This window comes from Herpailurus yagouaroundi, unplaced genomic scaffold (assembly GCF_014898765.1).
Source record: "Herpailurus yagouaroundi ecotype Mexico unplaced genomic scaffold, PumYag 140, whole genome shotgun sequence".
Lineage (NCBI taxonomy): Eukaryota > Metazoa > Chordata > Mammalia > Carnivora > Felidae > Herpailurus > Herpailurus yagouaroundi.
In genome coordinates this window covers 41,284,757-41,299,075 of record NW_024412395.1, presented here as the reverse complement: position 1 = coordinate 41,299,075, position 14,319 = coordinate 41,284,757, and the positions used below count along the sequence as shown (strand labels likewise).

Here is a 14,319-nt window from a genome sequence, read left to right as displayed (position 1 = left end):
CATGAGGTTAACAGAACCTGTTTGACTCATGTTGTATTTTGCTTCATGTAAGAAAATTATTGTGTTATTTTTATTAATACAGAATATGCTTTGTTTTAAATGTAGTTATGACATTCATTGAGCCACCACCGGTCCCTGATAAAAAGTCACTTTATGAACAGGAGCTTGAAATTTCAATATAGCTAAAGGCTAAGGATATTGTTCTGGTGATGGAATCAAGGGTGTAATATAAACAGCACCCCCTGCTGTATAAGAAGATTAAAGCCATAACATAGAGACCTTAAATCAGCATATAATTTCCCAAAGAGCTTTGAGTAACTTTGTGAATGCTTTTTATAATTGGAGGATAGAAAAAGTGAGATATACAGTTGTTCCTTGAACAACACGGTTTGAACTGTGTGGATCCCCTTATACAGACGTTTTTTCCCCCAATAAATACCGTTTAGTACTATAAATGTACTTCTCTTCATTATGATTTTAACATTTGTAATATTAAAAAATTTTTTTAAATATTTATTTATTTTTGAGAGAGACAGACACACAATGTGAGTGGGTTAGGGGCAGAGAGGGAGGGAGACACAGAATCCAAAGCAGGCTTCAGGCTCCAAGCTGTCAGCACAGAGCCGGATGCAGGGCTCAAACCCACAGGCCGTGTGATCATGACCTGAGCTGAAGTCGGACACTCAACCGACTGAGCCACCCAGGTGCCCCTTAACATTTGTAATATTTTAATTGTAAGAATATTGTATAGAATATAGATAACATACAAAATATGTGTTAATTTTGACTGTTATGTTGTCAGTAAGGCTTCCAGTTGACAATAGGCTATTAGTAGTTAAGTTTTGGAAGGAGTCAAAAGGTATAGGTGGATTTTCATCTGCAGGGGGTGGGAGGAGGGGTGGCACCCCTTACTTCTATGTTGTGCAAGGATCAACTGTATTTTCAGTCATTCAAATAATTCCTGGTTGTTCTAGCCTTTTAAAAGAAGAAGGAAACAAAGAAAACGACCATTTTAGCTGTCTGTATGCAGGTATTAGGAAGCATTGCCCTTGCAACTGATAACAGTTTGTTTTACGCAATGTTTTAAAGACAGTAAAAATGATTAAAAGATGGCTTTTTTCTTTATAACTTTACATTCTAGAAATGTAGTATGGTAAAAGATTGCAAATAATCATGAAAGTTCAAAAAAAAACCCAAAACATGTCTGGGAAATTCAGGAATACTTCTTGGGCAATATGTTTTTGAAATAGTTAAGATAGATAAGATTATAAAAGGCAAAAGAAGTAAAAAAAAAAAAAAAAAAAATAGGTTGGGGATGTGAAGTAAAAGAAATAACGTGACCAAAAATACAACATGGGAAACATTTGTTACTTAAGTACCAATTATGTTTCACACATGCCAGGTATTGGGGATACTGAGATCAATGAGATTCAGTTTTTGTTCTCAAGGAGCTAAAATCCTAGTTTACCAATTATTTGCATAGAAGTGATAGTTAAAACAGTGAAAACACATGAATAACTGAGAAAGAAAGAATACAGGGGAAAAAAAGATAGCTGGACAAAATCTTTAAGAATGCTTACAGTTAGAAAAGAGAATCCAATAAAGCAAACCAGAAATATTATTAAAAGATACAGTTAAGAAGATGATCAAGACCGTTCCATGACCTGGAGCTTAAGGGTGAACATGGATTTTGTGTGTGTGTGTGTGTGTGTGTGTGTGTGTGTGTGTGTGTGTGTGTTTTAAGTCGCCCTCCCCTCCCTCACTCCCCTGAATGTGGGTTTTAATAAGGAAGAGGCACTCAGAAACGCCAGATTTACACAGAGAGATTAAAAATGAGACATGCCAAGATTAGACATCATCATCATCCTGATGATTAGGAAAACTTTAGTAACTTTATAGACAAAATGGAAGAGAGGCTTGAGGTTTGGCACAAATAGTAAAGATCCCAAGAAGTGGGGAGGGAACACACATACAGGTAAGACTTTTATTTCAAGGTTAACTCAGGAGAGATGGCGATGAGATTGAGAAGAAAGAATGGATAGGGTCGGTATGGTAGGAGATTGGGGGAGTCATGCTAAGAAGTAAGGAAATGGAAATGTGGAAACTGTGGGTAGAGTGCACACTCTTAAACTTAAGAGTTTAACATGTTTTGAGGTGGTAGAATTTTGAATGATCAAAACCAATATGTGACCTAAATGGAATCAAGGAGGAAGTGGTAATTTAAAAAAAAAAAAAAAGTCAGGGTTAAGTGTCCGACTTTGGCTCAGGTCATAATCTCACGGTTTGTGGGTTTGAGCCCCGCATTGGGCTCTATGCTGACAGATCAGAGTCTGGAGCCTGCTTTGGTTTCTGTGTCTCCCTCTCTGTCTGCCCCTAATCCCTGTCTCTCTCTCAAAAATAAATAAACATTCAAAAAAAAAAAAAAAAGTCAGGACCAGGGGTTGGTGAAGTAAGGCAAAAGAAAGCTAGGAAGTATACTTGTAAGTTTAAATGATTCATCAGAACTTCCTGTTCTGATTGAAGGTCTTTGAAATAAGTCCCATGAATGTACTTTTCATGAGTAGTGAATTAATTTGTTCAACAGATATTTACTGTATACTTTGTATGAAACACCATTTTTGGGTGTTTGGAATCTATTACTAGCTCCTATATATGAAAGTACCAGTTTAAATAATATTGAAATATTAACTTGTTTTAGACAATGTGGTATAAAAAATAGCTCAATAGTATTTAAGTTATGTTCAACTATGAGTTTCTTGAGGTCAGGGATTATGTCTCATTCTTCCTTGTATGCCAAATACTAAACCTAGCACCTGACACTTCATAGGTATGTTTATGAAATGCCTGAATTACAGAAACTTTTGAATAAAGAACAGAATAATTCTGGAAGATTTTTACATGGAATTAGTATCTGTGTATTTTAAAAGGTGGTACAAAAACAATACTGAAATTATATATAATGTTAAGAGATTTTAATGAGAAAGCTATTTTTTATATCATTGACTTCTAGATTCTTGCTATAAAGGCAAAATACAGTAAAAATATGAAATGCATTATGAAATCATTTCCCTTCTGTGTACAACTGTATCCATATATGGCAGAGGAAATCTCGAATGTGTATTTTTGATAACGCATGGCATCACTATAATCATTATAATGTGGTCCTAGTGTTTTTTACTAAATACAAAAGTGATAGGCCAATAGGGAATAAACCCTAAAGATTCCATTGTCACCTGGGTGTTTTCTATGCTTTAATTATCTTCACCAAGAGTTTTACAAGAAAGAGTAAAAAAATAGAATAAGTTAGCTTCTTTGTAATGTTGCCGGGCATAAATGTAACTCTGTGTACAGGACTATGCTTTCTTTTTTCCATTTGAATCTATGGTGAGTGAAGCTCATATTTTGTTAAAATTCTAGATTCACTTCCTTCTAGATATCCACTCTTTTTAGAGTTAAAAAAAAAAAGAACATTTTTGTTATCAAATTGTGTATGATTGGTTCTTAATTACTGCTGCAAGAGTGACAACTTCATTTAAGTATTGTTCATGTTTTCTGTTCACGAGACTCCAAGATTTAGCTCATTTACTTCTTCACAAAAATAAAATTGATCTTTTAACTATGCATCTAGGAATGTTTACTACTAATTCATTAGCTGTTATGAAAGTATTTCGAGTAGTTTCTGACCCTTTATAATTTCAATCTGTTCTGAATTTTTATAATATTTGTGTAGTTTTGAGTTTACCCCACAGATTTTTTTCATATTAAATCATTGTTACATAAATAGAGTTGACAAATATAATTTAAGAATTATTATTTTATAAAATATAAATGAAAAGTGATTCTAAAATCCTCAAACTGGAATGGTTAGTTTAACTTGCTTATCAAGAAAACTGATGTAGAAGGAAAGGTAACTGATCATAGTATGTTTATAAATGAAACATTTGATTAAGGGCATCTGATTGATGAAGTTGAAATGATTGGTAAGAACCAGTGATTTTACCTGTGAAAATAAATAAATGCTAGTTCTTGATGTTACAGTTCATTTTTTAGAAAAACTAGCTGGGTTTTTGAGAATTTGCAAAAAAAAAAAAAAATTTACACAATCTTTCTGGTGACCTGTTGCTACTCTTAGTGATTTTGAATGACCTTTTCTTATAGTATGCCCTATTTTTGTTTTGACTCAACTTTAGTGCTAATGTGGTCTAGAATTCTGATAACACAAAAGTACCAAATTCACAAAATTTCTGTTTAGGCTGTGATGAACAGAAACAGAGATTGGCTGACTTAGAAAGGATACCCAAGTCTGTCCTTCCCTTGTCCTCTCTCTTACAGTTTGTTTGTGGGCCTTCTTGCAAAGGCACTTTGAGGATCTTCCCGTGAGATCCAGTTACTGCGTTGTTATAATGGGAAATTCACCCTCAATTGGAACTTTTTACCTGATAAGCTGACATAAGATATAGTTGATGCAATTTATTTAAATCTTACTACTTCAGTTAAAAAGTGTTGTGTTATTTCAGTAAATAATACAGAGTTTATATTAATCTCTGAAGGTGGACTCTGACCTTTTTGATGACTTCCTCTTGGTTTTCAGGAATAAAAAAAGCAGAGGAGATATTTCCTTGATAACTAAATGACAACAAAAGTTTATTTATTTTTTTAACTTACATAATTACATTTCTCAAATGTATTATGTTAAACCTAAATTGCAGTACACAGTTAGGTATGGTATAAGCAGGAGATAATAAGGAAGACTTACCCTTATTTTGACACAGAGCGTAATAATACCTTTTACACAGTAAATTCTTAAAATAGCCTAGAGTATGGGATTTGATATTCTGTTTTCATAGTATCAGGCCAAGGAAACTTAATTATTTCCTGGAAGTTAAAGGAAGGTTTCCAAGTATTAACAAATTTCCTGCTATGTCTCTTACAAAATATGAAAAATAAGTCATGGTTTTGATTGTGTAACATTTCAAACTGGAATCATGACACTCAGAACTAGATTCTCTTTAGAGTGGAAATTGAACAGTCACACATTTGAATTGAATATGATCTTTCCATCACAAAGTTCAAAATGACTTTTATATTGATAACCACCCTTAGATGCATTTAGAAATATCTTAGTAGGTTTATTTATTAAATCTTTACGTTGTCTTTTACATTGCTTTTTTAGGCCAAAATATAATCTGTTTTTGGTATGCACACTCCTCACCTCAGAGGTATTGGACAGAGGCCATAGCTTCACTTCTAGTACATGGAACTGGGAATGCTTTGCCCACAGTGTATGAGAATCTGAGTAATGGTTGGTGACAAATCCTGGACTGACTTCATTGGTTTTCAAACTTATGTTAATAGAACATTTTTATTTTCATTCTTATGAGTGTAAAATTTTGCTAAGAATGTAATGCATTAACAGAAAGTTCACTTCAGCAGGTCAAACTATATAATTAGTGAAAATTATGTACCTGAAACATTATTTTTCAAATCTCAAAGTAAATAAGGTTATACCACTCATTTTGATATTTAGAGTACTTCAATATTTCTAGAAATATTCTATAGAGTGTGAAGAGCAAAAATACTAAAGAAAAAAGTGTAAAATAGAAATTTAATGGATAAGAAATTTTAATTATGAACGCTGAAATCAGATAAATCTCATCTGTTTTTATAGTACAACTTTAAGTGTGTTTTTTTCCCTCCCAGGACATTTATTCAGAGCAGCTGGGGATCAACCGTTTAACCTGTCCACAGTGTCGAGTGCCTTCCCAATGGTCAGCCACCCAGTCTTTGGTCTACATTCAGCCAGCTCAGGGCATTCAGAATTTGGTGGTTTGGGGACACTTGGTACACCCACAGCCTTAGCCGCACATCCCCAACTAGCATCTTTTCCAGGTAAACATCTGTTACAAACAGTGTTCAAGGAGAGGAGGAAAGCTTGAAAATGTTCAAGCGGTAATTTGTTTATTAAATTGAACAAAAAGAGTAGTCTAATGCCTGGTATATTAAAACTCTTGTACAAGAATTGGCTCTGTCCTATTTACCATGTGCAAAAAACCCCACACGATTTGTGCTAGGTGGCAGTGCAATTATAGATATTCAAGTGTTTAGAGAAGGGGGCATCTGCCACAAAAGTGAATAATTAGGCCATGTTTTTCTCATGCCTTTTATTGAAATATAACATGCAGGGAGGTGTAAATATCTTAAGTGTAGAGCTTGATGAACTTTTCTCAGCTTTATTTGATTTTTAAAAATTATTTAACTCACAGTGGAAAGTACATTCCAGTTCTTACAATCAATATATCTATACTTTTATTTTGAGTTCTCACTTCCTAAGGAAGATGAACTTGGCTCTTAAATTTCTATATTTTTCCATATTTGATAAGAACAACTATAGATTTGCACCACTTGCATAGCAGCAAGACCAGAATTATCCCAATTCTATAGATGAGAATTCAGGAGCTCCGTAGGACATCAGTTAAAGCTTAAATTGGACAAACATGCTATGATTTGTCTCATTATGTTATTTTGAAAGTCTAAACTTTAATGTGTTTCTGGTGATTGATTTTACTTTAATAAATTTTAGTAAGGGACGCATGGTTTAGTGTTACATAAAATAGCTTAAAAATTAGAGCATAATTCTAGAGACAAATAGACCTGAATTTAAATGTGACTGCTACCTTGAACAAGTAATATGACCACTCTGCCTCAGTTTTCTCATCTGAAAAATGAGGATAAATAATAGTACCTGCCTCTTAGTGTTCTTATAAAGATTAAGGATAAGCCATATCAGTACTGATTGAAAAGTTTAGCATATATAGTTAGTACATAATTGTAGTTATCATTATTATTTCCTCTTGCCCACTTTAATGGGTAATAAATTGTCAAGTGCTCCTTTAAAAGGAAACAAGTATCTCATTTTAACTATATACAGAATGGAAAGATGTTTAGATGTATATTTCAAGTACTGTTTTTTGAGTCATATTATTCCTTTAATTCAGTTGTTTTCGAGAGAGGAGCTGAAGGGGAGGGATAATGTGACTGCAAAGTTAAAATGAAGTATTAAACTAAGTTTTAGCATTTGCTTTAAAAATACTGATAGGAATTTATTTTGGCCAGTTTCTAGCATGGTTGCTTAGCAAGATGATCAATTCAATAGATACTTGCTGAAATCTAGGATTTCTGAACAAAAATCAAAATAGATAGTAGGAATATAGTTACTAATTATCTTAAATTTTTTTTAAATCATTTTATCGTAGTTATCAGACCCAGATTTATCTGGTATGTAATTTGAGGAAATTCTTAGATGGTAACTTAAATTATCATACCATACATAGCTTTTGAGTATTACTAAGCCACGATATAATTATTATATTATTAAAATCAGATACTATCTGCACTGATAGTTACCAGTGATAATGAAGAGTTTATCACAGTGATAAATGATAGTTATCGGTTGTAAAGAGTTACTCATCTGTATTTAAATACTGTTGATAACTTCCACTGTACAGAAAAAAAGTTAATAACTTCTCTAGCCTACCTGGACGATTCACTCATTCATTTATTGTACAAAGTTCTTTGAGCATCTGTCATGTTCTGTGTGTTGAGGAATACACTCACATTGTATGTGTTGTTTACAGTTTTTAGGAGGTAGGTAAACAATTACAAGCAGTCTTTAATGGTGAAAGTATTGTCTATATAAGCATACTGTTTTTGCCAAATGAACAGAGACTATGCCCAGACCCAGAGGACTCATTTTTCAAGTTGTAGATTTGGTATAATTTAAATTTAAATTCTCTATAATTGCCTTTATTTAAAAGAGTAATCATTTAAATGCCAGATTTTTGAAATCACCTTAAAAAATAAGACACACAAGGAAGAAATTACTAGAAATTTTAAATAAGGAATAATTTATTTCAGATGATTGAATCAATGATGCAAAATAATTTCATGGATATTAGTGTGATATTATTTCTTTTTTATATTGAAATAGCATTTCACAGTAATCTCTTTTAAAATATTTATAATTTTTGATAATTATATTTTTGTATCATCATGAATTCTGTGAAGCATCTGGCTGTATCAAGTACAAAAGATTTTACAAGTCTGCTATATTTTCTAGGTTCAATATCATCTAAAATATTAAACTCTTGCAGTTGAATATGATTAATATTGCCAATATGCTGTTACCTCATTTAAATACATTTGGAAACTCATCATGTGCTGGGTTATGTACTCCCTATTTTGTATATTTTATCTTATCAACAAGCTAGTTTGTGAGTGACTAAATTTGCTTTCTATTTTCTTAAATTTGGAAGATAAATAAGCTTGTCGCTTAACAAAAATTACATTATTTCTTATGAAATATTAGACATTTGCAAAGTTTAGTCAGAAGCTTTACCATCTTCATATTTTTATTTGATTTATTGTATTTACTTGTTTGTTTGTTTTTTGTTTGTTTGTTTGTTTTACCTGTAGTGTCAGTTTAAATATACCATATTCATTTTCCAATTTTTTTTTCTATTCCCCATTGTGTACATATTTTATAGTAATGCTGTAAAGTACAGTGTTATGGTTATGTTTTTTTCTGGGGTTATATCTAAAGTATTTGAATCTTATACTTTGATTACCTTACTGATTTGTTGGTTATTTATAAAGTCTATACATTCAGCTGGAATGCTTTAATTATAGACTCTATATTAAATAATATAAATACCTTTAGGAAACCTCAGTCCCTTTTTATTATCTATCTGGTACCTAGGTTTCAAACCTATAAATAATAATAGATTGCAACTGTGCTGATACAAGCTCCAAATACACAGTTTTTCTTCCCACCTACATACACTTCTTTAATCTAAACAATGGATAAATGATTAATGCCTTTGTATAGTTATTCTTGGTTCAGTTTCCGTCATTCAGGCACTGCTAAATATGCATTGGTGTCATTTCACTAGCAGCGCCTTCCTGCAGTGCGGAAGAATAGTTTTTGCAGTTTTCTGCTTATGCTGTCTCTTAGACCTTTTAGAATAGCAGCTACCATGAACATTTCACTTGGCAAAATCTGATGATGACAGTGAACATTGCATTACATTCTATTTTTAATGAAGAGATATTCCTGCAAAAGATTTAAAGATCACACAATACCCTGACGAATATTGAATGTTTCTTATACTATATTATTGTTTTTTTTTTTCTATAATTTCCTTCTGGTAGTTACAATCAAAGAAAAATATATCATATCTCTTTGATGATTAGCCTCAAAGGTAATCAATGATTTGTTACTCTGGCAGGTTAGCCAAGTGGAAAGATTATTTCTGAGATTTTAAATGGGGTAATACAAGACTTTCTTTTGGATTATTTTCAAATCTCTTCTTACTCTTCACCCTTTTTGGAAAATATATTCTATAAAATTTGGCTTCTCTCCTTTTCTAAAAGTTTAAACTAAGAGCCACTGTTTGAACATTTAAATTGCATTTGATGATTTTCTACCATTGAGTCATTTTACATTATTAAAACAATCATCGTTATCTGTAATTATGAGAGAAAATATAAACAAAATCCAAGTTTTCTTCATTAAATTTATGGAGAGGAATTTTATAAACCTTTCATATTTTAATATGACTTGTTTTAGAAATCTTTGAATGCTTTTCATTTCTTAGAAAAAAACCCACGCTGATTTTGATATCTTTATGTTTTTGTTTGAGTATAGAATATTTTCTTTCATAAATGCATTTGAGGTATGCCGGTTTACAGTAGCAGTCTTTGTATTATTATTTATGATTCATCAGACCCAGAATTATTAGTATGTAACTTGAAGAAATTCTTAACATAGGTTGTAGATGGTAACTTAAATTCTAAGGTTTTAAAATAGATTAGTGTATTCTTAAATATTGTTTCTTTGCTAATTTTGAAAATTATGGTTTAAGTTATCAAAGAGTCAAATAGTTCTTTAATATTCCAAGTTTTCCATTTTATTTTTAAAACCATAGACTACCTTTATTCTTCATAAACTTGAACTCAAGGAGCTGCTAAGTAAAGATCCTTGGATATTTATTATCTTAATGAGAGGAATGATGAGTGTACAATATCGAATCAACTATCTTATAGTTAGATGATCAGAACTACGTGTGATTCAGCAATTTTGTTCCAAGATGAAACTTGAAAATTACAAGAATTGTTACATCAACTAGAAAGTTAAGTCACGTACTTTTGTTTGTTTGTTTGGTGTTTGGTTTTGAGGTGCAGAATGGTGGCGAACAACAGATGTTCATACTCGTACAGGGGCGACCTTCTTTCCACCATTGCTGGGAATTCCACCGCTGTTTGCTCCTCCAGCCCAGAACCATGATTCTTCTTCCTTCCATTCAAGGACTTCAGGAAAAAGTAATAGAAATGGTCCTGAAAAAGGTATTTATATTAACTTAAGTGAGGTCCTACAAGTGCTCCATTTCAATACCTATTTTCAGTAGAGTTTAGATTTAATGACATTTATATAACATTGTACTAGACACCTTTTTCATACTGTCTTGCTTAATCTTACAATGATGACTCTTAGAGATTGGAAGTATTCTCATTTCTCATCCAAGTTTAAATAAATGATTCAAGGACCACTTACATGTAAATGTGGCATGGGCAGGACTTGAACCCAGGCCTTCTAACTCCCAGCTCCACTGCTTTTTCCTCTGTATCTCATTACCTCTTTTGTGTAACCCAAAATAAGATATTACTTCTTCTGTAATTCAGCATTAAATTCATCAAAATTAATATCCAAGTCCTCCTTTTTTCTTTTAACTGATTTTTAATATTGCTGTAGTTGATAACTGTTGCTAGAAGAGCATCTGCAAATTATAATAGCATTTTAGATGGTTTATTATTATCTTTTTTTACTTGAGTAAGAGTTGTCAGTGGGTTTGCTCTGAAAGGGGAAATATTTGCATTTAATTATATTTATTTTTTCTTTGTTTTTAATTTTATTTTTAATTTTTTTTTAATTTACATCCAAATTAGTTAGCATATAGTGCAACAATGATTTCAGGAGTAGATTCCTTAGTGCCCCTTACCCATCTAGCCCATCTCCCCCTCCCACAACCCCTCCTGTAACCCTCAGTTTGTTCTCCATATTTATGAGTCTCTTCTGTTTTGTCCCCCTCCCTGTTTTTACATTATTTTTGTTTCCCTTCCCTTATGTTCATCTGTTTTGTCTCTTAACGTCCTCATATAAGTGAAGTCATAGGATTTTTGTCTTTCTCTGGCTGACTAATTACACTTAGCATAATCCCCTCTAGTTCCATCCACGTAGTTGCAAATGGCAAGACTTCATTCTTAATTATATTTCTAAACGTTATTTTAATTGAAGTGAAATTCAGATAAATATAAAGTTACCATTTTAAAGTGAATAATTCAGTGAAATTTAATGTATTCACAGTACTGAACAACCACTACCTCTATCTAGTTTCAAAACATTTTCATCACTCCAAAAGGAAACTCCATACCCCTTAAGCAGTTTCTCCTCATTCTTCCCTCCCCCAGACCCTGGCAACCACTAACTTGTGCTCTGTTTCTATGGATTTACCCATTGTGAATATTTCATACAGATGGAGTCATCCAATATGTGACTTTTTGTGTCTGATTTCTTTCACTTAGCATAATGTTTTAGAGAGTCCTTCATATTGTAGCATATATCATTACTTCATTCCTTCTTATGACTGATTAATATTCTTTTGTATAAACATGTTTATTTTTATTTTCAAGGTGTAAATGGGTCAATAAATGGAAACACTACATCTGTATCTGGTATCAACACACCTGTACTATCCACTACTGCTTCAAGTTCTGTGGGACAAAGTAAAAGTATAAGCTCAGGTGGAGGAAATCGAAAATGTAATCAGGAACAAAACAAAAACCAGCCTTTGGATGCTAGAGCTGACAAAATAAAAGATAAGGTAAGTTACTCTTCCTTCTAGGACAAGTATACAACAGATCATTCTAAAGATCAAACCACCTGACTCCGTAGAATCATTTCTTATGAATTACCAACTCTTATTTTTACACGTTTATTTTTATGGTGTGATGCTAATATTATGTCTCTTAAAAATTAAAACTCTCAGCACCAGTATAAATAATACAAATAGCAATAATAGCTAAGATTTATGGAAAACTTACTACATACCAGCTCTACTCTAATCATTTTGCATATCACACCTATTTTAATCCTGTCTATACCTCTAATGAGCTAGGTATTGCAATTACACATGGGGAAACAGAGCCTCAAAATAGTTGGCTGGTAAGTGGCCAGGATTTGAAGTCAAGCAGGTTGACCCCAGAGCCTATGTTTTTAGGAAAACAAAAATAAGAAAACATTATGGGAAGTTTCAAATATATAGAATAGACAGAATAGCATAATAATCTTGTGCATCTATTATTCAGTTTCAGCAGTCATCCCCTCATGGCCAATTTTATTTCATTTTATCCCCAGCTATGCAGGTTATCAATTTATGCCTTTCAGCTCTATGAATTCACCCTCTTCTCCTTTGCCAATTGGCACAGTGTTAGACTTTGTCAGCAGAGGATCTTGGAGAATCCCTGGAAGAGGAAAGGGCTTCTGTTTCTGTTTCTGGTGTTTTCTTCTTGCTCTTATGCCGTGGTTGCCAGTGGGTAGCTTTGTCACCAGCTGGCTGCTTCTCCATGGGCTCTGTTCAGGAGAACTAGTAGTACACCCATTCTAGTGGGTTTCATGGGCATCCCAGCAGGGACCTTATTAGTAAGTTTTACCCAAACAGCAGTGGGTGGCTTTCTAGCTAATTTTACTGGCACCCTAGCTCGGAGGTTTCCAACAACTTTTCCTGGCACTCCAGCTGGCATGTTTTTTATTTGCCAGCCTGACCTGTGATACCTCAGTTAGTTTTTCTGCCAGACAGTGGGCAACAGCCACCTCCTCTCCAACAAAGTCTGAGGTTCAGCCTTGGGTGAATGAGGTTGGAAGAGAGAGACTGTCTTCCAAGTTTACCTTTATTTTAGTACTGTACCTGTGCCCTACAGTAAGTGGCTACTCCATACATCTGCTATTTCAATATTCTTTTTTTTCCCCTGTTAGGGCTGCATTATTTAATGTTCAGATAAGTCAAATAAACAAGTGCAATAGGGCATGAATATTAAAAAGGGGATATAGTGATGGAGAGGAAGACAGGTTTATCATTATTTGCAGATGACAGTATCTATTATTATTGCTTTGCTATTTGATAGTTGCAATGCCTCTTTAATATAGTTTTGTGATTTAGGTCAATTTTTAAGGAGGTCTTCAGGCATTTGTTAAGAGGCGCAGACATAGGGAGGTGAATATAGGCAACATTTAAACTTGGGCAGCTCTGAAAGTTATTTTTATGTGCTCACTGCAATAATCCTAACTGGGGGGAATTTTAGCCAGTGACTTACAGAGGCCATATTTATTTAAAGGGTGGGCTCCTAGGATACCAGGCAGTGATGTGGGTGGAAGAGGCCTTTCTCTACCTGCCTGTCCATGAGTTTCTTCCACCTCTAGAGCCTTTCAATAAGCTGGGACCCTAGTATTATATGCAAGGCAGTCAGCTGTAATTAACTGCACAACATTGGGCCCTCACAAGGCTGCCTTGCCAAATAACAGCAAACCACATTGTGGTAAACTCTCTCCTCTCGCCAACTCTGGTTATGTGGGACTAGAGCCCTTCCAACAGTGGCCTGCCCACAGCCAGAAATGCATCAGCAGGCTGCACAACGAAGTGCCCTCACCAGGGGAGCCCTGGCCTGGGAAGAGAGTGATGTGCCGGCTCCCTGTGGTTTCTGTATCCTTGCTCTCCCTACACCCAGCCATGTAAGTCCCATTTTCTTTCTTTCTCTTTCTTTCTTTCTTTCTTTCTTTCTTTCTTTCTTTCTTTCTTTCTTTCTTTCTTTCTTTTCTTTCTTTTAAATATTTATTTAATTTATTTTTTAAATTTATATCCAAGTTAGCATATAGTGCAACAATGATTTCAGGAATAGATTCCTTAATTCCCCTTAACCATTTAGCCCATCCCCCCTCCCACAACCCCTCTAGTAACCCTCTGTTTGTTCTCCATATTTAAGAGTCTCATGGTTTTGTCCCCCTCCCTGTTTTTATATTATTTTTGCTTCCCGTCCCTTATGTTCATCTGTTTTGTCTCTTAAAGTCCTCATATGAGTGAAGTCATATGATTTTTGTCTTTCTCTGACTAATTTCACTTAGCATAATCCCCTCCAGTTCCATCCACGTAGTTGCAAATGGCAAGATTTCATTCTTTTTGATTGCTGAGTCATACTCCATTGTGTGTATGT

The 14,319-nt window shown here is 33.7% G+C and overlaps 1 protein-coding gene across 19 annotated transcripts in view; it reads left to right on the top strand.

Moving 5' to 3' along the window:
• BAZ2B (bromodomain adjacent to zinc finger domain 2B) overlaps positions 1-14,319 on the top strand; it is a 438,023-nt gene that overhangs the window by 312,186 nt on the left and 111,518 nt on the right. For 14 of the 19 annotated variants that reach the window (XM_040476372.1, XM_040476370.1, XM_040476371.1 and 11 more), the window contains 3 exons: positions 5,701-5,889; positions 10,234-10,401; positions 11,746-11,936. In XM_040476372.1, coding sequence (XP_040332306.1) covers positions 5,701-5,889; positions 10,234-10,401; positions 11,746-11,936 — 548 coding nt within the window. The remainder of the gene's footprint in view (positions 1-5,700; positions 5,890-10,233; positions 10,402-11,745; positions 11,937-14,319) is intronic. The other 5 variants (XM_040476385.1, XM_040476369.1, XM_040476381.1 and 2 more) reach the window with 3 other exon arrangements.